This window comes from Ruditapes philippinarum, unplaced genomic scaffold (assembly GCF_026571515.1).
Source record: "Ruditapes philippinarum isolate M1 unplaced genomic scaffold, ASM2657151v2 ctg84_1_1_1_1, whole genome shotgun sequence".
In the NCBI taxonomy this organism is placed as follows: domain Eukaryota; kingdom Metazoa; phylum Mollusca; class Bivalvia; order Venerida; family Veneridae; genus Ruditapes; species Ruditapes philippinarum.
The window spans coordinates 407,299-430,341 of record NW_026865113.1 but is presented as its reverse complement, the minus strand read 5'-3'; the positions used below and the strand labels follow the sequence as shown (position 1 = coordinate 430,341).

Sequence of the window (23,043 nt, the reverse complement as noted above, 5' to 3'; positions counted from 1 at the left end):
GATATGAGGGAATTTCAAAAGTTTGTTTGATTTCCTTGTATAAATATAACGAAGGACACGTGTTAATATCTATATACCATTCTGCTATGTAAAAGTCTCTTAGTCTCTGTTTCAGAATAGGCTTAAATCTTTCTATACAAACAGATGCTGGGAAAACCCATATTTCACCAAAACCAATATTTACAACATATAATATTCATGTCATATCTAATTGTTTAGTAACCAGTTAACTGTGTAAATACAATGCAAACATCTTTCATTTAAAACACAACAGTCTTTTGTTGCCTTTCACACCTTCACACCTCTGTTCAATTTATACCAAAGTAAATAACAACTTTTTATGGTGCTAACAATATCACTTTTTTCACTTGAAATGGGATTTTTTTAGAATAGAAGAAATTAATTAGTGTTTATTTTGCTCTTTTACTAGTAAATACAAAGTAATAAAAGATTTTAATAAGGATATTTTAGGGTAAAGAGTTATTGAGTCTGTTTATCTTAATTTAATTTTTACTTAAAGTCTTGGTGCTTTTTATGATGAATACTATGTTAACATTTGAAGGAATATTGCAGCAAATTATCTTTAGATTTGATAACTTACTTTTTCACAAAAATAAAATATAGTTAATGTAATTTACAGCTTTATTTAATGAGAAAAAATGATGTTATTTTTAATTTTATCAAAACCAAAAGTACTGGGTAATGCAGTAGCAGTACCACTTTTTAAGACAGTAATGCAGTACCAGTACCAGTAGTAGCAAAATTTTGTAAGAGTAATTCAGTATCAGTACCAGTACTTGCAAAATCGCTGCAGTATGTACTGCAGTACCAGTACCAGTACCAGTAATGCAGCTCTGACCATGTATAACCTTTCGAGAATCTTTATATAACGAATTTATACAGCAAACATGAAATTACTTCATAATTTCACAGCAGCCGTGTATATAGTCTTTTAAAAACGTCACGATTTTCCAATGGAAAACGACGTTATATAATATATTCTTCTTCTTCCGGTTCCTTGTTTTCGTTGCTCACTAGGTAAGGTCTATGGTGTTTTCAGCTGTTAAGAATTGCCACGTACTTCTTATCAGAATTGATATGTTGTCATTAACTCTGACACTTATAGTGTTGATGATTAAATAAGCAGGTAGGAATGCGTGACGGATTTTGTACATTCAATAATATACAATTATTGACTAGTGAGCCATTAAATATGATGTGACATTCACCGGCAGCTGCCGGTGAATATCGCATGATATTCAATGGCTCACTAGTCAATAATTGTTTTATTATATGAATAGGCTTAGAATTAAAAAAAAACACAAAATGTACATTACAATTTTTTGCCTTGTTGAAGCGCGGGAAAAATGACGCACGTATTAGGCGTGCAACGACTACTCGAACGCTGCGCATACAAAAGTAATTCAAGTTTATACCCATCATTGCGGATTAACTTTTAAGTATAATAGTAAAGTAATGATATTTTAATCGAGAAATATGCCATAAAGAACAAAACACAACATTTATTTTTTAGATCATATAATAATATCTCATAACAAGTGTGTGTGTTTTTTGTGTGTGTTTGTTTTTTTTTTTTTTTTTTTTTTTTTTTTTTTTTTTGTTATTGTTTGTGCAAAACTGAATTACTTATTATTTTGTAGGTAACCGTGTACGATTTGCCCTATTCAAATTATATTAATCATTTTCGTACATATAAAAATGATAAAAACATAATTTAAAACATCTAGATCTCTTCCCCATCGAACAACTATGGGAGATGCCTGACAAAGTAGGAAGGGACGACGAGGAAAACTACTACACTGTATATTGTTGTCGGCAAATTTCAATTTCCACCTTAATTCCTTTGATTTTGACAAATCTAAAAATAACATATTTAACCTTTAGAAAAGCTGAAGGCCGCTTAAAACATAGACTACTGACAGCCGTAGGTTTTCTCATTCAGATTAATGGATCTGATACATTTTATTCTCCTCTGAACAGGCTTCATTCTTATTTTTAATGTATACATATTTTCATATTCATTCAGTTTCAATTGTAAACTGTGTTTCTGTTACCACCAAGCTTCCACAAATTCATCTGCACTTGCATCCCAGTACATTTCTCTCTGATTCCAAGGATCATCACTATAATCATCATGGCAGTAATCATAATCATGATAATCACTATAAACATCAGATTCTTCATCGTAAAATCTGTTGGTCATAATTATGTTTCTTTGTCTCAACTCTTCCTCTTTTCTGATAATTTCAGCTTCCTTTTCCCAGGCATCAGGGTCACAATGTGGGCACATAATGTGACATAATGCCTTTGTCCGTTCGACATAAGCACACACTGTTGGTTCAAAGTAAGGATCGTTCATTCTTTTCAATTTAAGTGTATGCCAATCTTGGAAAGAAGATTGTTCCTTGCTTTTATAGCTGATACGTGCATATCGCCCGTTCAATTCTACCAAATTATCAGAAGTAAAGGCGTATTTAGAGGCTCCCTGTGCAGAAAGTGTCAAATTTGGACATTGCCTTTCCTCTAACAATGTAGGCATCTGAATCTTTGTTTAATGACAATAACATAAATGACATTCCAGTCACAACGAGAATTTTATCATGCACTGGCAGTAAACATTTAACAGAGGACTGCTCAAATAGCCCGTACCTTTGGTCCTCATTGATTTGTAGATTAATTTCTGTCATTTTGTTTGTTTGAAGATTAAAGCAGTACAATTTTCTCCTCTTTGAAAATATTGTTGTGGACATCAGAATCATTGACTGATTGTAACACACACAGCTTACTTTAAATGATAATGTCATGAACGGTTCAATATTAAGAACATCTGCATTTTTGCTAACCATCTGGTATACTACTGACCCCCGTGTAAATTTGTGAACTTTTCTCTGATACCGTAAACTTCCATCATCGTATACTCCCGTCGAAATGAATACTAAGCTTGTGCTTGTTTCTAAGATATGGCTTATGTTTTCAGGATACTTCCCCTTCCAGACAATGCGTTTCTCTGTTATAACTCCGTCATTTACGTCATATGTAAATATTCGCCGTTTCGATGGATTGAAGAATAACAGTTTTCCGGTGGATTTCACACATTGGACGCTAGTAGTTTCCATTATTTTATTAGGAAAGTTAAATCGGTACAGTTGTTTGTCTTCAAGATTCAACCCAACAACGTTTGATCCTGTGCGATCATCGCCCAGAATAAAAACAAATGGCAATGATGCATCTTGTCTGTAACATAGATGTTGATTTACCTGTTGCAAACATGTGATTGACATTCCTACAAGGGAGTCTTTTTTAACAATGTCATCGAGGTAATATTTGTCCATTTTATAGAAATCTAAGAACTCAAACCATTTCTCAAAGTAGTTATTACTTCTGTTAGCTCTACACCAATTTCTTATGAACATAAATCTGCGTGTCATCGGCCAGTAGGAAAGTTCTTCATCAGTAAGAAGAAGTTCCACAGACTCTGGGTCAATCTTTAAAATATCTGCTTCTTTACATAATTCATTGAGATGTCCTCGAATATATTGATCTATACGTTCATGTTGAAAACCGTATAAGGTGCAGGCATGGAGTATCTTGTAAAAGTTGTATTTTGTAATCGCAAGATTTGATATACTGTATTTACAATAAACATATAGATCACTAACTTGTAGCATATCTGCTAAACGAATCATTCCAAACAAGTCATCTGGTTTGATCTCTATGTCGCGACCCTTCATATAATCCATGATCATTTTTATTCTTCTTTCGTTGCTGGAGAATGTACCAAGAGCTTGCTCAACTAAAATATAGTATATTGATAATTACAACTATATTCTATATCTAAAGTTTGTTAAAGAAAGTATTCCATATTTCTGAGCTGGTTACCTCTGTGTAAATTGAATATCAAAATGTTTTATGTACACCTAAGACTTCATAAATACTAAATGCAAGAATGCATGCAAACTATATTCATCACAGATTTCTCATAAGATATCATTTATTCCCATGCTTCTTTATTTAACAATTCTAATACGATGTTCGCATCATTAATGTGTTGTCAATTAAGAAATTGACGGACAGATTGTTTCATGGCAACGCAAACATGACAATTCAACCTTCAAGAGTAAACAAAGAGAAAAATGCAAATACATGCTGAGATACCGTCATACAAATTGTGTACCTTTTGAAAATAACAGGTCATTATTGAAATTCATAGTATGTCACATAGGACATGGCACGAGTTGTAATTTAACTTTCCGATTATAAAACCTGGTTACAGAAAAAAATGTAAAAAGTTTGGTTAATGTTTTCTTGTAATTGAATATGTAAAAGTCAAATTACATGAATTCGAATTCGTGGACTATCAGAAATATTTACCTGAATATTTAAGTTCAGGTTCCCAGCGTGCCCATGCTTCTAGTACAGGACTGCAACAAACATCCATCTTAATCGGGTACATGTGTTACGTAGCATTTGGAAACAGGAACCAATACTATTTTTTTTTAAATGTAATCATCGTCACTCATGAATTTCATTTCTGAACAGCTATATTCGAGTTCCTGAAATTACTAATATAGAAGGCACTGAGCTATATTTTCTGTAATATAAGTCTCTGTAGAATTTAAGTATATTGAAACTATCTTTACATTAAAATGTAAACAGGTTTTTTATAAAAGGGATAATTATATTGCAGTAGCTTTCTGAGGACATGTATTTTTCTACTCGCAGCGTAGGAAAAATGATATCTCGCTCGACGATATTGATTATCAAACACAGCTCGTAGCAATATACAAAGCCAGGGGGCAATACACAGTTTTCAAGGCTTCTCGGCAAATAACTGACTGTATGCAAGCAGATAGAGGTGTATCAGTTTTATGATACAATTACTAAATTTTATTATTCAATATGGTTTTACGTTGTCAAACATTAATAAACTTTAGAGGATGACAGAATGTCAGATACAGACCTAGGAGATGGAAGAGTTTATATGTATCGTTTATCATATTGAAATTAAAAAAAAAGAACAACAGAAAATAAAACAAATAAAAACAGTTATTAAAAGTAATAAGGGGGTGACTTGTCTTTAGAAATTATGCCATTATACTGACATGAGACATTGCATGTTTTATGTATAAAATATGGTAATATCAAAATTAACAATGAAAAAAAATTGTACACTTGAGTTCCAGTTTTTAAATTGGTCACAATCATTTCTACACAAAGTTATTTACTTTGTATATTTTAAGTGCTGATTTACATATATACAAACAAACAACTATATTAATGAATTAAACACAACAACTGGAGTACCTCGTAGCTTTAATTTACTTACTGCCCAGCAGAGCATAGGAAGAGGAATGATTAGGTCAAGTGTTTTTTTATAACATTAGACATTGATCTTTAATTAGTTCAAATTAATTATTGCCGCTATTGTTGCTGTTCTGTTTTTATGCAGGAATAACTTAACCAACATATACTATATATATATATATATATATATATAAAATATATATATATATATATATATATATATAGAAATGAGAGAATATATACACACATACCTACATATGTGTGTATATATTCTCTCATTTCTATAACAATTTATCTGCACACTTGTATCTTAAGTGATCCCACACAGGGGAAAGTATAACTGTATTGAATTTAATTATCTCCCTTTATATATACTTTATCTGTCTATATTCATTGTATCCTACGGATCTACTTGATCTTACGGGATCCAGTTGACTTTCGGAAATAGATATATATTTCTCTGGTCCCAATCAGTGAAGAAGACAATAAAAATGTCATTGTTGATTTGTGAGACATGATAACAGAGAACAAACTCTATATACGAATGTTGAGCTTGTTTCAATGTGTAGTGCAGTTTGTGACTGTATATAAAGCTGTTCTGAAACCATCATTTTTGTGATGGTGGATTAGCAGTGGCTATGCTTTCATGACTGTTCTGCTAGGCGCTGTGCCGTAATTGGACTGACATCTCGATGTGGTGGTATGTGTGTATATATTCTCTCATTTCTATAACAATTTATCTGCACACTTGTATCTTAAGTGATCTCACGCAGGGGAAAGTATAACTGTATTGAATTTAATTATCTCCCTTTATATATATATATATATATATATATATATATATATATATATATATATATATATATATATATATATATATATATACATATATCTACTTATATACATATTTATCTCACAGCAACGAATTAATGATAATGTCCACATCGAGTTTTCTGGCACATATCCTTGTGTTTTCCATTGTTTTTGTCTTTAAAATTAATGAGAAAATAGCAAATTATACCTATTTGAATAATATAAAAATATAGCAATGTCAATAATTAAAATCACATGCTACAGTGTTCCTTTCTTTCTAAACAATGCACAATCTGAAATTTAATCCAAACAGGGAGTTACACACCTCCTTTTTCATTATTTTAAGTCCTCTCCTGCGTACGCTTTAAATTGAAGAGCTGAATTCCGAGCTAGCTCCATGAATTATAAATTCGAATCTGAGAGGAACTCCTTCAAAATGTATGGGTTAAACACAAATAAAATCATTTTTTCTTAATAATTGAAACACAATACTGGCCACAGAAAATTCAAATATAGCATAGGAGCTCATATATCCAGTTTAATTTCAATTTTTTTTTAATTTGTAAAATTGAAAGCTGTGTACTGCCTCCTCATAAGGCTTCTGCAACATGATATTCCGTGTATATCTAAAGGCACATTAAGCCTTTTATATGAACAAATTTTTCTACCTTAGAATTGTCAAAATTGCGTTCTTTGCTGTTTAAATAATGGATTTAGAGCTAATTAAAGTAGTCTTAAATTTGAAAAACAAAATGTCATAAAGTAGCAAAATGTAAACTAAAAGGGTATTTTGACTTCTATACAAAATACAAATCATTATAACCGCACCAAATCCCAATGTGCAGATTGCGAAAAAGGTAACTTTTTTGGAAAGAAACTGGAACAGTGCACCAAAAATGAAATGTTTTTAAAAATAAAGAAAATATTTATATGTCTTTAAGAAGTTGGTTGCTCATTTTTGTATTTATCAATAACCCTAATCTTTAGAGCTATACGTCCTGAATATAAAACAGTATTATTGTTGTGTTTTGGATCAGTTGTGAGAGAGAGAGAGAGAGAGAGCGAAAATTATGTTACTGTGATTTTCTACCACTCATTTGTACAGGTAGTCGAAACACATACAATGATATTAAATCTCATAAAATGATGATAGGTGTAACCATATAACAGATCATGCACATGTTATTGCATATGTAACTGGTCCGTTAAATTGTATTGTTTTTTGGTGCTGTACCTGTATGTATTGACCTTGTTGTCTTTGTTAGTAGATAGCAATGTGGGGCTTACTCTTTCTTGTTTTATATTTACTCTCATATTTGATACTTAAATGATTTACAAATGTACGTAGGTTATCTTTGTAAGAAATAACATGTAGTTGTCTTCATATGCAAACAAAGCAAAAACTTTATCATTTTGAATGATGTCCGTAAAGTTTTGTGTAAAGTATAGCTTCTACATTCGTGTGAGTACAAAATATATTTGATGAATAAAATAATCCGAATTATCAGTAATTTTCTTGAGTAGCGAGGTTCAAACTCGCAACCCCTGATTATCATTCTGACTACCTGCCTTGGATTACGATTAGATCTTTGATTTCCGTACTAAAATAGACAAGAGGAATCCCAGCACAGCAAAACTGAAAAGCATGACATGATAGCGTAAAAATAGGAAAAAATATAAAAACTTGTTAATTACCGATATATCGTTGTCTTTCAATTCTCTTGACGCAACCAATTCTGAGCCTCCAAGGTGTGACACTAAAGGAAACGAAATAGTGTTATACAAATCCATAATAATTGTTTTATACTATCTTATTGAAACATTTAAACACATTATTTGATTCCTGCTAGTCGACATTGAAAACATAAAATAAACGTAAATGTATTTAAGTCCGTATCATAAACTATGAGCGGGTCGATGTTGTAATTCACTGTTATCAGATTTCATTTTTGTGAATAGATAACAAGGGTTTTCAGAGAAGACGCTCGACTTATATCATGAAAAGTAAGACTCGTATAAATGAGTAAATAGTAAATTCTTTCATTATATCTGTTTATTTTATATCGCAGAAAAATCAAAATATAATAATCAATCCCTCAGGACAGAAAAAGTAATAGTTTAACATGTTTATTTAAAATATGTGGACGCAAACACCGACCCCAAGGGAGTGGGAAAGCTACTTTATTAATTCAAATAGTAAACTAACTGTTTGCATGTAAAGCATTTATCTATTCACTTACATGTAGTTTTATCTGTTCAATCTTTAAACTTATCTGCATTTTACAAGGAAGTTTTATAACCTTTTTATCATTGGAGGAATGCCAATATTTGACAGAAGTATAAAGATTTAAACCAAAACAAAACTTAAGTTCAAAATAAATGTTAACATGCAGTTTACGCTTTAAAACACATAACCACTAAATTCGCTAAAGGGAAAAGATATACACAAAATGCTCCAAATGTAAGATGACAGGTTCTATGTATTTTATTATGAAAAGTGGTATATTGTTTTGAAAATGTCGATCGGTCTGTCGGTATGTCAATCGGTCAGCCGGTTGGTAGAACACTTTGTTTCCGCTCAATAACTAAAGAACCATTTGACTCAAAGCATTTAAACTTGATTGAGTTGAAGACTACCGTTGTTGCGGGCGCTCATGCGTGTTGGTCACCGTCACAATGACTTTCAATCCGCTCAATAACTAGGGAACCACTTTATCAAAAGCCACTTTATCAATGTAATATCTTTTCTATCATTTTGTATATACATATATCAAAATATCTTCTGTGTGATTAAGGGATCATATCTTGATTATTTCTTAACTGCACAGAAAAAGGTGTGAAAACTTCAATCCCTAAATACACAGGTTATTCAATTTTTTATTGATCGTGTTTAATTCATTACTTATTAATTTAATATGATAAAAACTATGATCAATAGTATATTACAAAATTGTGTACAAAAAATCATACGTCCCTTGAATCGTGTGGACGCGATTTTTCGTGTTTTAAGTATGTAATAACTGGACTTATTCGTTTCAGTTGGTGATATTTGGTGTGCAGGAGGCTGCATCTTTACTCCAAAAAAGAGAAAAGTCTAAAGGATTGAGTTAGAAAACGAAGAAAACTAACAGAAAAACAAAAGCAAATTTTCCACCTTATGGTGAAAATGAACAAAATGGCGGACTTACAAACTTTCGTTATTCAAAAACGGATGTGAATGGGTGTGGGACTAAATTCAAAGATACATATTTTTCGGTAAATTATTGTTAAGCTATTGACCCATTATTTTGAATTATGATTGTACTGTCTTCACTACAAAACGTGTTCATGTATCATACTCATAGTGGTCAATATACTGTTTCCCCACCAACACAACTGATGCAGTTTTCTGCGGCTCCTATAAGTGTATAGCGTCTGTTGATGCACCTTTGTGGGTCCAGTAATTTATCAAAAATCAACAACAAATAATAAACGATATCAATTTTATTGAAGTGAAGGTGAATAAAATTGATGCGGTGGAAAAAACTGTTAAACAAATAAGTATAAAATTATGGATTTTAAACAAAAATTAAAAAGTTTAGAGAAAAGGGTTGGTGAGACAGAAGAATCATGTAAATTCTCTTCAGAAATGTTTGAGAGTAAAAAACAGGAAATAAAGTCAACAAAAGACGATTTGAAACAAATTCACGGTCAATGTAGAAAATTGGTTACAGGAACGGCTGAAATAAAAGAAAGATTTGTAAAAATGAACTCAGTAATTGAAGATCTCCAAATGAGACAAATGAAATGTAATTTACTTTTTGTACGGAGTCTCAGAACATATTGATGAGGACTGCAGACAGTTAGTAAAAAGGATTTCATGGAAGACACATTCAAGAAAACAAAGGAGGAAATAGTTAGAGTTTTGATATACTTTGCTTAAATGAAACATGGATATCTGATAAAGATACTTCAAATTTAGACATTGAAGGGTATTTTAGTGAACATTTAAGTGGTAATAAATCAAGAAATGTTACTAAAGATAGATATAGAGGAGGGCTCACTGTTTACTTTAAAAATGTATACAAGAAATACATTCATGTTCTTTAAAAAACAACAATCTGGTATTATCTGGTTAATTATTTCTGGAACATTACTTGATTCTTATGTTGATGCATATATATGTCATACTTATATACCTCCATGTATGTAAATTTACATTAGGTTATATCAAATATTGTGATTTAGGCGGCGATATTTATCTTTTTTAGACTTAAATGGTAGGACAACAGGTGAATTAGTTTATTTTGATAGAGATAGGTATCTGAAATGTATAAGCATTAACAGTTTAAAAGTTTATTTAGCATAATCATACGAATATATACACGTATACTGCATGGGTGGACACTAAATCAAAATGTTTTGCATGTCTTAATTATCGTCCAGTATGTTTTAAATATTGACCCACCTGAATAAAGTTCAGTTTAAAGACTTTTCATTATACTACAAAAATTATGTATGAAAGGTCCTGAATGAGGTATACCAAACATGGTCTTTTTACACCACAACAGTAGATAAAGTCGACACTTTTTACATAAAAATAACTGGAAAATCAGCACCAATTATTTGTTTTACATCTTCTATGTTTCATCAATTTTTTTCATGATATCCTAGTTAGTGTTCTGTGGTCAATACAAGTCTAATTACCTTATTGTAATTCGGTAAAAGAATGTTTTGAGGCAGTTTTTGCCTATGAAAAGTTAAGTTTATTTGAAAAACATTCAACAGTTAATAACAAACTTAAGAAAAATCATTTCATTGTGTCCTGTTCCTATGCAACTAGGTGACAATGTGTTTATTTGTTGAAAAGCTAAGAATTATAAGAATTATATTTATCAATTTTCGGAGTTATCTATGTGTCGGAGTTATCTCCCCGACCAGTATATGCATTTTGTTAATTGCTTTACATATCATATGATATATGAAATGATATGGTACGATATGATATACATTTGACATGAATATATACAAAATAAACTGACTATTACATGTTAAATACTACTGTAATATAAGTAAAATAAACACACGCACACGCACTCACACACGTATATTTTCTGACCCTTATATCTATACCATTAACTCTAGCACTTATAGTGATTATGATGATTAGAATACGTGACAGATATTTCACATTCAATTATCTCTCATAACAACGCAACAGCCGAAATAAACACCAATATTATCGCCGTTTTACTCCATTTACAAAATCTTTCCATAAATTCAAACGTAGCCCCAGCTTTGCCGTGTACAAATACGCCCCGCTTTGAAGTAAGGGAACCAACATATTACCGAATGGCTCCGAACATAGCCGACTGGTTCTCATCTTCAAAACGCAGCGCATTTTGCACACGGCAAAGCTGGGGCCACGGTTGAATTCATGGAAAGATTTTGTAAATGGAGTAAAACGGCGATAATCTTGGTGTTTATTTCGGCTGTTGCGTTGTTTATATTACCGTTGAAGTTAAAAATTGACCATCATCGTAAAGAATTATTTTTTCTGTGTCGATGGACCAAAGGATTATATGAAAATATTGGAAATGGAATAAAATACATGGTGATTATGACGGTAGGGGTGCGGATTTTTTCCGGCGAACATTTTTATCTTGTGTATAATTATAGACGTTGAAATATGATTTTTTTTCAAAACGACTTATATTAAGTTTTTTGACATATAAGATCAGTGCATGTGCTGGGATTGACAAATATGCATTTTATTTGGATTTTAAAGGCGTTTTGAGCTCCACACCCGAAGTGTCTGTGCTCTCAACAGGCTTCATTCTTATTTTTAATGTATACATATTTTCATATTCATTCAGTTTCAATTGTAAACTGTGTTTCTGTTACCACCAAGCTTCAACAAACTCATCCGCACTTGCATCCCAGTACATTTCTCTCTGATTCCAATCATCATCATTATAATCATCATGGTGGTAATCATTATCATGGTTATCACTATAAACATCAGATTCTTCATCGTACGCGCTGTAGTCCACGAAGATGCTTCTTCGTTTCAACTCTTCCTCTTTTCTGATCATTTCAGCTTCCTTTTCCCATGCATCAGGGTCACAATGTGGGCACATAATGTGACATAATGGTTTTGTCCGTTCGACATAAGCACACACTATTGGTTTATAGTAAGGATCTTTCATTCTTTTCAATTTAAGTGTATGCCAATCTTGGAAAGAAGTTTGTTCCTTGCTTTTATAGCTGATACGTGCATATCGCTCGTTCAATTCTACCAAATTATCAGAAATAAATACGTATTTAGAGGCTCCCTGTGAGCAAAATGTCAAGTTTGGACATTGCCTTTCCTCTAAAGTGTAGGCATCTGAATCTTTATTTAATGATAATAACATAAATGACATTCCAGTCACAACGAGAATTTTATCATGCACTGGCAATAAACATTTAACAGATGATTGCTCAAATAGCCCGTATCTTTGCTCCTCATTGATTTGTAGATTAATTTCTGTCATTTTGTTTGTTTGAATATTAAAGCAGTACAAATTTCTCCTCTTTGAATATGTTGTTGTAGACATCAGAATCATTGACTGATTGTAACACACACAGCTTACTTTAAATGATAATGTCATCAACGGTTCAATATTAAGAACCTTTGCATTTTTGCTTACCATATGGTATACTACTGACCCCCGTGTAAATTTGTTTACTTTTCTCTGATACTGTAAACTTACATCATTGTGTTCTCCCGTCGAAATGAATACTAAGCTTGTGTTTGTTTTAAAGATATGGCTTATTTTTTCAGGATACTTTCCCTTCCAGACAATGCGTTTCTCTGTTATGAATCCGTCATTTACGTCATATGTAAATATCCGCCGTTTCAATAGACTGAAGAATAACAGTTTTCCAGTGGATTTCACACATTGGACGCTAGTTGTTTTCATTATTTCATTAGGTAAGTTAAATCTGTACAGTTGTTTGTCTTCAAGATTCAACCCAACAACGTTTGATCCTGTACGATCATCATCGCCCAGGATAAAAACAAACGGCAACGGTGCATCTTGTCTGTCACTTAGATGTTGATTTACTCTTTGCAAACAAGTGATTGACATTCCTACAAGGGAGTCTTTTTTAACAATATAATCGATGTAATATTTGTCCATTTTGTAGAAATCTAAGAACCCAAACCATTTTTCAAAGTAGTTATTACATCTGTTAGCTCTACACCAATTTCTTATAAACCCAAATCTGCTTGTCATCGGCCAGTATGAAAGTTCTTCATCAGTAAGAAGAAGTTCCACAGACTCTGGGTCAATCTTTAGAATATCTGCTTCTTCACATAATTCATTTAAATTTCCTCGAATGTATCGATCCATACGTCCGTGTTGAAAATCATATAAGGCGCAGGCGTGGAGTATCTTGTAAAAGTTGTCTTTTCTGATCACAAGATTTGATATACGTTCTTTACAATAATTATATAGGTCACAAACTTGTAGCATATCTGCTAATCGAATCAATCCAAACAAGTCATCTGGTTTGATCTCTATGCCGCGACCCTTCATATAATTCATGATCATTTTTATTCTTCTTTCGTTGCTGGAGAATGTACCAAGAGCTTGGTCAACTAAAATATAGTATATTGATAGTTACAACAGCAATATTGTAGTATCTAAAGTTTTGTTTTTTTTATTATTAAATTTTCTTTATTATCCAGCTCGTACAAACAATACATTTCATACATTATACAAATTTACAAACATATTAGAAATTGTTTAATTGCAAGAATAAACAAAGGTTACATCAGAAAAAAAACTTTAATAAAAGACTAAGTAGATTTAAACTGATTTATCATGGTTGTAAAGATGGAAAAGTAATCTAGAGCATGATATATGTAATTTTAATTATTTATAGTTATGTTTTCATTAATAGAAAAGAAGCGTTTCATAGTAAGCGTGTAAATAATATTTTATAGACTCCAGCCAGTCGCATATGTTTATGATGTGAATATGCTCCATTTGTTGTTATGGACATCGACCTTATTTTTCATTTCAGCAATGAGTCTTTCTAAACTAAGTTTATATCTAAGATTTAAAAATTCACTGAAGTTTGGTACGGTTTTCTGGTATTTCTTTTTAAATATAAAATATTTATCTAAGAGTAAAATATAGTTAATGCAGTTTGATATCATATTATTTTGAATATTCACATTACACAAACTGACAGTTTAGTATGATACCAACGTTTTGTCTGTAGAATATTTTGATTGTAAAAAATCCTGATTTGACACCAAAATGGTTGAATTTTTGAGCATTCCCAATATAGATGTACATTAGATTCTGGTGCCGAGTTGCAAAGATCGCATAACATTGACTCCACCATATTATATTTAAAGAGTTTTCATTGTTTGGAAAATACGCATAAGATATTTATACTGAAAACTTCGAAGTTTTGTATCAATCGTTATGTTTATGATTTGATAGAATATATTTTTCCATTCAAAGTTGCCTGAGAGTTCAGCTTCCCATTTGTTTTCTTGATGATTGTTTGTTGTTGCTTTCTTTTGAATAAGCATAGTATAAATAAATCGGCAAGTTTTAATTTGAGGTTTTAATTTATCAATTAAGTAGTTATTAGCTTTGTATTGTATCCCTTCAGATTTTAGTTTTATTTTCCATTCTTTTGGTATGCATTTTATGAGTTGATGATAGTTTTAAAAGTTTGATTGGGCTATGCCATAAAGGTTTTGGATTTCGTTAAAGCTATAAAATTGTTTTTTCCTATAATCGTATATATGTTCGATGAAGATTACGCCTTTTTCCATCCATTCACAGAAAACAAAATGGTTTGTTACTTAGTTTTATATTCGCGTTGTTCCATATAATTTCTTTACCAACATCAGTTATTTCTTTATTAAAGTTTGCATACGATCAAGCACTGAGTACGTCTTTTAAAAATGTAGATCTAATATCTAAATTTTCAATATCTTTTATGTTTAGATTACATTTAAATATGAATTGTTTTCCATATCTATTTAACATATTTTCATATACTTTAACCCATTTTGAATGTTGCTGCAATTTAATGCGTTTAACCCAGGAGCATTTTAAGGAATATATAAAACTTTCAACGTCTAACATTTTAAGCCCCCCATGTTGGTAATCTTGAATAATCTTATCTCTTGATATTTTGTCTGGTTTGTTGTCCCATAGAAAGTTAAACATGAGCTTTTTTATTTTATTTATGATTTCTTGGTCTGGGTTATGTAAAACTGTGAGAGGATAAATAAGTTTGGGCATTGCAAAAGTTTTACGAACGGTTATTTTTCCAAAAAGACTTAGTTTCCATCGTTTCCATTTATGCAAACATTGATCGAACTCTTTCAGTTTAGGTGTTAAATTAATATTAAGCATTTCGTCTATGTTATTAGTGAAAGTTATACCGAGCGTGCTAGCTTTTTCAGATGTCCATTTAAAATTGTTGTCATTGCAGAAATTGATATGAGTATTTCTTAAACTTCCAAGTTTTAAAACAGTACATTTATCTTTATTCAATTTAAGGCCTGATATATTTGAAAAATTTTTTAGTGTTGAAATAAGTGTTAGAAACGATCTTTTTTCTCCATCAGTTATAAAACATGCATCATCGGCAAAAAGTGTTTGTTTTAGTTCAATGTTTCCTATCTTAATGCCTTTAATATCTTTATTTTTGGTAACTTCATTTGAGAGTAATTCTATACAAATAATAAATAGGTAAGGAGATAAAGGGCACCCTTGTCGCACGCCTTTTTCTATTTTAAAGAAACTGGATAGATGACCATTATTATGTATACACGATTTAGCATCTTTATAAAAAAGGCCAACCCAATTTATAATATGTTGAGGAAATTTAAATTTCAATAAGCATTTTTTCATAAAGTTATGGTCAAGACTATCAAAAGCTTTATTAAAATCAGAAAAAAATATTAACCCTTTTTCATTTAAATTATTAATATATTCGATTGTCTCTTGTAAAATTCTAACATTTTCCCCAATATATCTACCTTTGATAAAGCCTGTTTGCTCTGAACTGATAATATTTGGAAGTTTGGTTTTTATTTTATTTGCAATTGCTTTTGTCGCAATTTTGTAATCTACATTTAGTAAAGAGATCGGACGCCAATTATTTATTGATAACGTGTCTTTGTCTTTCTTTGGAAGAAGAGTAATAATACTTTGTTTTTGAAGTTCCGTAAGATTTCCGTTATCATAAGAGTAGTTTAGAGAACTAATAAGATATTGTTTTAGATCATTCCAAAATATTTTGTAAAAATCAGCAGTTATACCGTCACTTCCAGGACTTTTGTTGTTTTTCATGTCTTTAAGAGCAATTCCGCATTCGTATTCTGTAAGATGACCATTTTCTACATATTCATTATTTTGTTCTAAAGTATTTATTTCATTTGCGAAAAAGATAGAATCTTCGCAATCTTCTATTTGTAAGTCTTTTTTATATAAACGTTCATAAAAATCTTTAATCTTAGTCAAAATTTTGTTTTGATTCGTTTCAATGTTATTTCTATTATCTTTTAGTTGGCTAATTATTTTTTGTTCAGCATTTTTCTTTTCAAGGTTAGCAAAATACTTTGTGTTTTTCTCTGACCCTTCCACCCATTCAGCTTTGCTTCTTAGCAAGATACCTTTAATTCTTTTGTCAATAAGATCATTAAGTTTTGCTTTTTCAGATTTAAGATTTTCTATTAAAATATTATTACTTGTATTTAACTCAATTTCTTTTTCCAGATCCCTAATTTTAGAATTAATTTCATGCTCATTTCTAAGATCATTTTTCTTTTTAATGCTAGCGTATTTGATAGTTTCATCTCTTATTCTGCCCTTAATTATTTCCCATAATACGTTTGGATTGGCTTGGTCATTAAATGACACTATTTCTTGTATTGATGATTTTATTTTATTTTGATAATCAGTGTCTAAAAGTAACGAATTGTTAAGTTTAAAGTATCCTGGGCCCTTTTTACATTGAATAAACTTTAGATGCATAATCACAATAGAATGATCTGATTTATAACCAGTTTTTATTTGGAAGTCTGTTACTGAATTGAGAGCATAAGTGGAAAAAAGAAAATAGTCGAGTCTGCAGAAAATTGGTGGGTTATTATGAGAGTGCCAAGTAAAAAGTTTTCGTTCTGGATTAAGTAGTCTAAAAACATCACAAAGATCAAATGTATCAATTAGTTCATTAACCTTTTTAGAAGTTCGTTTATTTGTATCACTTTTACCGTTTAGTTTGTCTAAAGAATGATTAATAACAGTATTAAAATCACCGCCAACTAGTAGTATTTCGTCACTAAATTTATCAAGATTGGTTTCTAATATATTGAAAAAATTGATATCGTCGTTATTTGGAGCATAAACGTTGAATATATTTATTACCTTTTCCTCAATTTCTAGTTTAATTCGTTGCATTCTGCCCACAATAATTTCTTGATATTCTAAAATTTTACAATTACAAGACGTATTAATAAAGATACCGACGCCTAAGCTGTTTGTACTATTTCCGCTTAAGTAAGATTTTCCGTTCCACTTTGCCGACCAATTTTCTGTATCATCAGTGTTTGAGTTATAATGAATTTCTTGCAATAACGCTATTGAAATTTTTTGTTGGTTAAGCCAACACAGAACACGGTCACGCTTGTTTGTCGATGCTAAACCTTTTACATTAAAAGTACATATTTCAGTTGAAGACATATTATATTGACTAAAGATTCATTTGTAAGTTTGTGTTTACCGACTGGAGTCTATAATGTTCATTTTTTAATGATTTTATCATCAACATTTTATATATCATGCTTAGATGTATAAACAGTAGATAGAAATACATAAGTAAAGAGATTATATTGAAATACCGTTTGTTCTTTTACATGAATGGCAAAAAGTTAATAAGTACGATTTTCCTTAAGTTCAATAGTTAGCTTCAGCGGTAAAATGTATTAATAAATTTATTCATGGATGCTTTATTCGTATACACAATATTTTCTTTTCTAATTTTAACATTCATCTTTAAAAAAAAAATAATAAAGCGATCAAAACTTGACAAAACAAAGAAAAAAACAAATAACACACAAAATCAAAAAAAGTCTATCAAAAAAGTATAGTATGTCTATATAGAAACATGTATTCAATATGTCGAAGAAGTTGTAGCAGTTTACATATATTTGTTTTAATCTTCATGGTTACGAATTTACATTACAACAATGTATTTGTTTTAAAGACATACTTGACGAGTTGTCTTACACGGGACAGTATTTTAGTAAAATAAAGGGAAAAAAATATATGAGCCAAAATTTGGTTAAGGTAATCAAATTGTTTCAACTGCTTGCCTCATTACTATATCATTTTCCACAAGACAACTTTATGAAGAGATGTTAAATATATCAAATAAATATTTATATCGGAAAGAAAATATGCATTTACATGACTTCTAATATACAATATAAGTAAATAGTTACTTTTTGTATCTTGTTTAAAACAAGTATGTTTCTTTATCTGCAGAAAAGTATACATGTGTAGTTGTGTACATATAAACATCTTAAAATACACGAGAAAAACTTGTGTCATACACATACATCTAAATATTGTAAACAAAATATAGTTCAAGTACTGTATATTTCTTCTTCACTTAAGACATGTGAGTGAATTTATAAAGTGATTATTTCCATTTGTACTGCTCTTTTCCGAAATCTAAAGTTTGTCATAGAGAAAGTATTCCATTTTCAATATTTCCGAGCTGGTATCCGGGCGGTGAATCTATTATTCTACCGATGTAACCTCTGTGTAAATTGAATATCAAAAATGTTTATGTACACCTAAGACTTCTTATTACATTAACCAGGTACGTATATTAACGGTATCCGCAACTCTATACAGTAAATCAATAACAGTAAATTATGCTGTCGTGGCAGATAATCCATCCAGACTGCCGATCGTTATTGATTTTTATCGACGATTACATATCAATAAGCGGTGTGATATTTGACCTTGGTTATTTAGATTACCGTCAACATGTTATTTTCTGTTCAATTTTTTAAAAGTAACATATTCTAGAAAGCTGAAAGATAGAATTTTTCAAATATATATTTTATAACTCAGTGCGTTTAGTATGAAGAAAATTACGACGAGTTAAACACAGAGTTTTGTTTTTTTGTCTCCCGATTATGTCAAAACTTCAGTAAAAATAATGATGCCCTCTTCGAACAAATATAAGATTTTTTCGTCATTTATGGTCCGAATTTAGCAAAGTACCTATCAAAAGAAAGCTGAGAATTTGATCCTTTTAACCGTGTAATTATCATATACAAAGCTAAATTATTTCCGGAATTGTAACGAGTAAAAAACGCAACTTTTACTACCAGCCAAATCGCGACTGCACACGAAAGAAATTTTATATACATATAGTAACAAGTAATTATTGTTTTGTCATTTTTTTGCCGAAATTTGTGAAAAATTATTTATAAAAAGCTTATAAACTGTAGTTTTAAATTTTTTATTTTTCAATTTCTATTTCGTATCTTAAATAATTATATGCGGATAAGATATCGTGAAGAATCACATGGCCAATATCATCTTGCATATTTCGAACGCAAATTTTACCATATATTTAACTTATTAAGCCCTTTATATTTTTTATTTGAAGATTGTTTTAAAGAATGAAGTTATCTATCTATCTATTTTTAAAATTGAATAAAAGTATGATTATATAATTTTCAAAAGAATGCATTCAAACTATATTCATCACATATTTCTCTTATGATATCATTTCCATGCTTCTCTATGTATTTAACATCCGTAATACGATGTTCGCATCATTAACATGAAGCAACATCTTTTAGCGTTTGTAATTAAGAAATTGACAGGCAGATTGTTTCGTAGCAATGCAAACATGACAATTCAACCTTCAAAAGTAAACAAAAACAAGAAAAATGCAAATACTTCCTGAAAGTAACGTCATAGAAATTTATTTTGTACATTGTGAAAATGAGTGTCCGTTATTAAAGCCTCTAAATCTAATTCATAATTTGTATTTTGCCGCATGGCATGCGTTGTAATCTTATATTTATTTTCCAATTAATCTTTTATGAAACTGGTTTCAGAAGAATTGTATACAGTTTACTAGAAGATCCCTGAATGTTTTATAGTAAACCAATATTTAAAAAAAAACACGAAAAGTTTCATGAATTCAGTTCTTGCATGAAAGGGTACATAAGTCCTCCAAGAACTTATACACTATCGACAACATAAAGTTGACTATCTGAAATATTTACCTGAATACTTAAGTTCAGGTTCCCAGCGTGCCCATGCTTCTAGTACAGGACTGCAACAAACAATATTCTCCCAGTCCTTGTTTTCGTCCTGTAATTGATAAATGTATTTAAATAAATCAGACAATCCACATAATGAAACCGCATAGTGTGACGCGATTATGTTTACTTGGTGGATATATTCTGAAGTTGGAAACAGAAAAATGTGACAGTTATATATATTTACAGCAAACGCACGAACTGTTAACTAAACACATGTATGATTACCATTATGTTGAGTGAACATTAACACAATTAAAAAGTTTGTTATTTGCTAAAATTTAACATGCTTCAGGGAACTATATATATGCATATAATTGTATGTTTTATATGCTTGTAATAAATATTCAAATTGTATCATTTTGGTATCAACAACGATCAATTTATTGGAAGAAAATAAAACAAGAAACAAACAAACTCTGACACAATAAAAAGTATCACAATATCCTGTTGATGATACTGATGTTTCAGAAACAGTGGTTTGAGAAAATCATTTCTGGAAAAAAAATAAACTTATTATTTAGATTTTTTCAAAACATTAAACATTTCCGGAAACAAAGTCAAGGCTTTTATGTAAGGAAGCGTTCTGTTTTAGTTTTGTGTTTTGTCGTAAGATGAATTTGAAATTGTACAAATCAGTAAAATGTATAGTATGTAGAAAATGACTTAAAAGATAGTATTAAGCTACTTAAAGTATAAATAATCGTCGTGTAAAATTTGCATAATATGTCATAGCGTCATTTTCTAGACGCAAACCTATGAATATATTGCATTTATTTACGGATAAAACGTTCAAAATAACAACATATTGTTTGTAGTAAAAAGATATAACAAATGTATTTTATAGTGGCTGATTTATTTGATGTTATTTGATGTATTTTTGCTCCGCGGGACGCCAGACGAACACACGAAAATACGACAATGTGGCCACTTTCTCGTGCTTACGCACCGCGGAAGCACGAAAATACCACAAAGTAACCACTTCGTATTTTCGTATTTATGCGATGGCATAAATCAGCCAACATAGTATTTGCGTTTGATGTACTTCTTAAGGTACATTAAGTCTTAGCTAGATATGATTTTTTTATCTTTTTATTAGAATTGTCAAAATTTGCATTACTTTTTGTTCAAACAATGGATTTAGAACTTGTTCATAATGTGACGAAAGTAGTACCAACCCAGCAGGCACATCAACGTTGTTTCAACGTTGAATTATGGTCAGATTTCAACGTTGAAATAAGTTTGGATTTATATTCGGATTTGAAAGTTGAAACAACGTTGAAATTTCAACGTTGATACAACGTTGCAGCTTCAACGTTGACACAACGTTGAAGTTTCAATGTCATTTCAACGTTGAAAACCCACCATACTTTAATTTTTGGATATAAAGCCACCATACTTTAATTTTTGGATATAAAGCAAAGTAACCAAGTTTAACAAAGTATCAAGACAATATTAAATACTTCAGATATTTTATTTCAAAAATACAGTTCAAGTGCAGCTTAAATTCACTTTAATAGTTTTAACAATTAAGCTACAATCTGTTCCAATCTTTTCTTCTAGATCTTTCTGGGTATGTCAAGTGTTTGAGTACTTCTTTGGCTGTCTCTTACTGCTTCTGCAAATAAAAATAAGAAGTCTGTAGTTAAAAGTGACTTGGTCAATCTAAAATTATACATATAATTACTCAGCTTAGTGATTTGTCTTTATCTTAAAATGCTTTTCTCTAAGATTTACATCATAAAACAGCATAGAAATTGAAACATAGCAAATACTGTATATAAGACAACAAAATCTTTTTAAAAAGAAGCTATTTAAAAGTCTCACCTATGATTGGTAAGAAAAACTGCTCCCCGTCAGTTCCTTGCAGCATATTCCCAAGAAATTAACATTCTAGGCTCTAGCTAAGACCATTTTAGGCAGCATCCTGAAATCAACAAACATGTAAATTTTATATTAATAATGTTACAGGAATATTCCGAAAAAAATATATTTTAAGACAAGATAAATATCCAATAGTTGAAAAATTTATACTTTGTATAGTAAAGAAATTCAAATATATAAATTAATAAGAATAAATTTCAATTTAACAAACCTGACAGTCCTTTTCATGTTGAATGTATGGTGTCAAGGCTACAGGTGCAATACTATAAATTTCAGCCAGGACAAGGATCTAGAATATAAAATAATATATAATAAAATAGAAATAGATTTATTATTCCCCTTAAATTTACGACTATTAAACTTTAAAGTTTAACACTCAAATTTGTTATTTAACTTAACAATAATCATTATAATGTGTTTTTATCAAACTAATTAACACTGTATTATACTATCAATAAAATATAAACATAGTTATATATATTGACGAATCGTCTTGGGACGTAAATTAAGTGGGCCGAACTACTTTCTATAGGTTTCAATTTTAAAATTGATTAAATTCTAAATAGAATATAGTACAGACAAATGTTTAATAATATGAAAAATAAATTAAAGAAAGACAAGATTTGTTAAATCATAAATTGCCAAGGACATCAATAACTTCATGCTTA

The 23,043-nt window shown here is 30.4% G+C and overlaps 1 protein-coding gene and 1 long non-coding RNA gene across 3 annotated transcripts in view; both read right to left on the bottom strand.

The window, feature by feature from the left end:
* Positions 1-1,289: 1,289 nt before the first annotated feature.
* LOC132727880 (uncharacterized) overlaps positions 1,290-23,043 on the bottom strand; it is a 35,458-nt gene continuing 13,704 nt past the window's right edge. The window contains exons 2-3 of one of the 2 annotated variants that reach the window (XM_060713471.1): positions 20,456-20,543; positions 1,290-3,814 (exon numbers count right to left, since the gene is read on the bottom strand). In XM_060713471.1, coding sequence (XP_060569454.1) covers positions 2,496-3,814; positions 20,456-20,543 — 1,407 coding nt within the window. In that variant the 3' untranslated portion in view covers positions 1,290-2,495. Of the gene's footprint in view, positions 3,815-8,910; positions 13,763-20,455; positions 20,544-23,043 lie in introns of those variants that run through there. The other variant, XM_060713470.1, reaches the window with a different exon arrangement.
* Positions 21,947-22,880, bottom strand: LOC132727886 (uncharacterized). The gene is made up of 3 exons (XR_009625404.1): positions 22,587-22,880; positions 22,319-22,418; positions 21,947-22,109 (listed from the first exon to the last, which is right to left on the bottom strand). It is a non-coding gene; the product is annotated as an uncharacterized LOC132727886 (long non-coding RNA).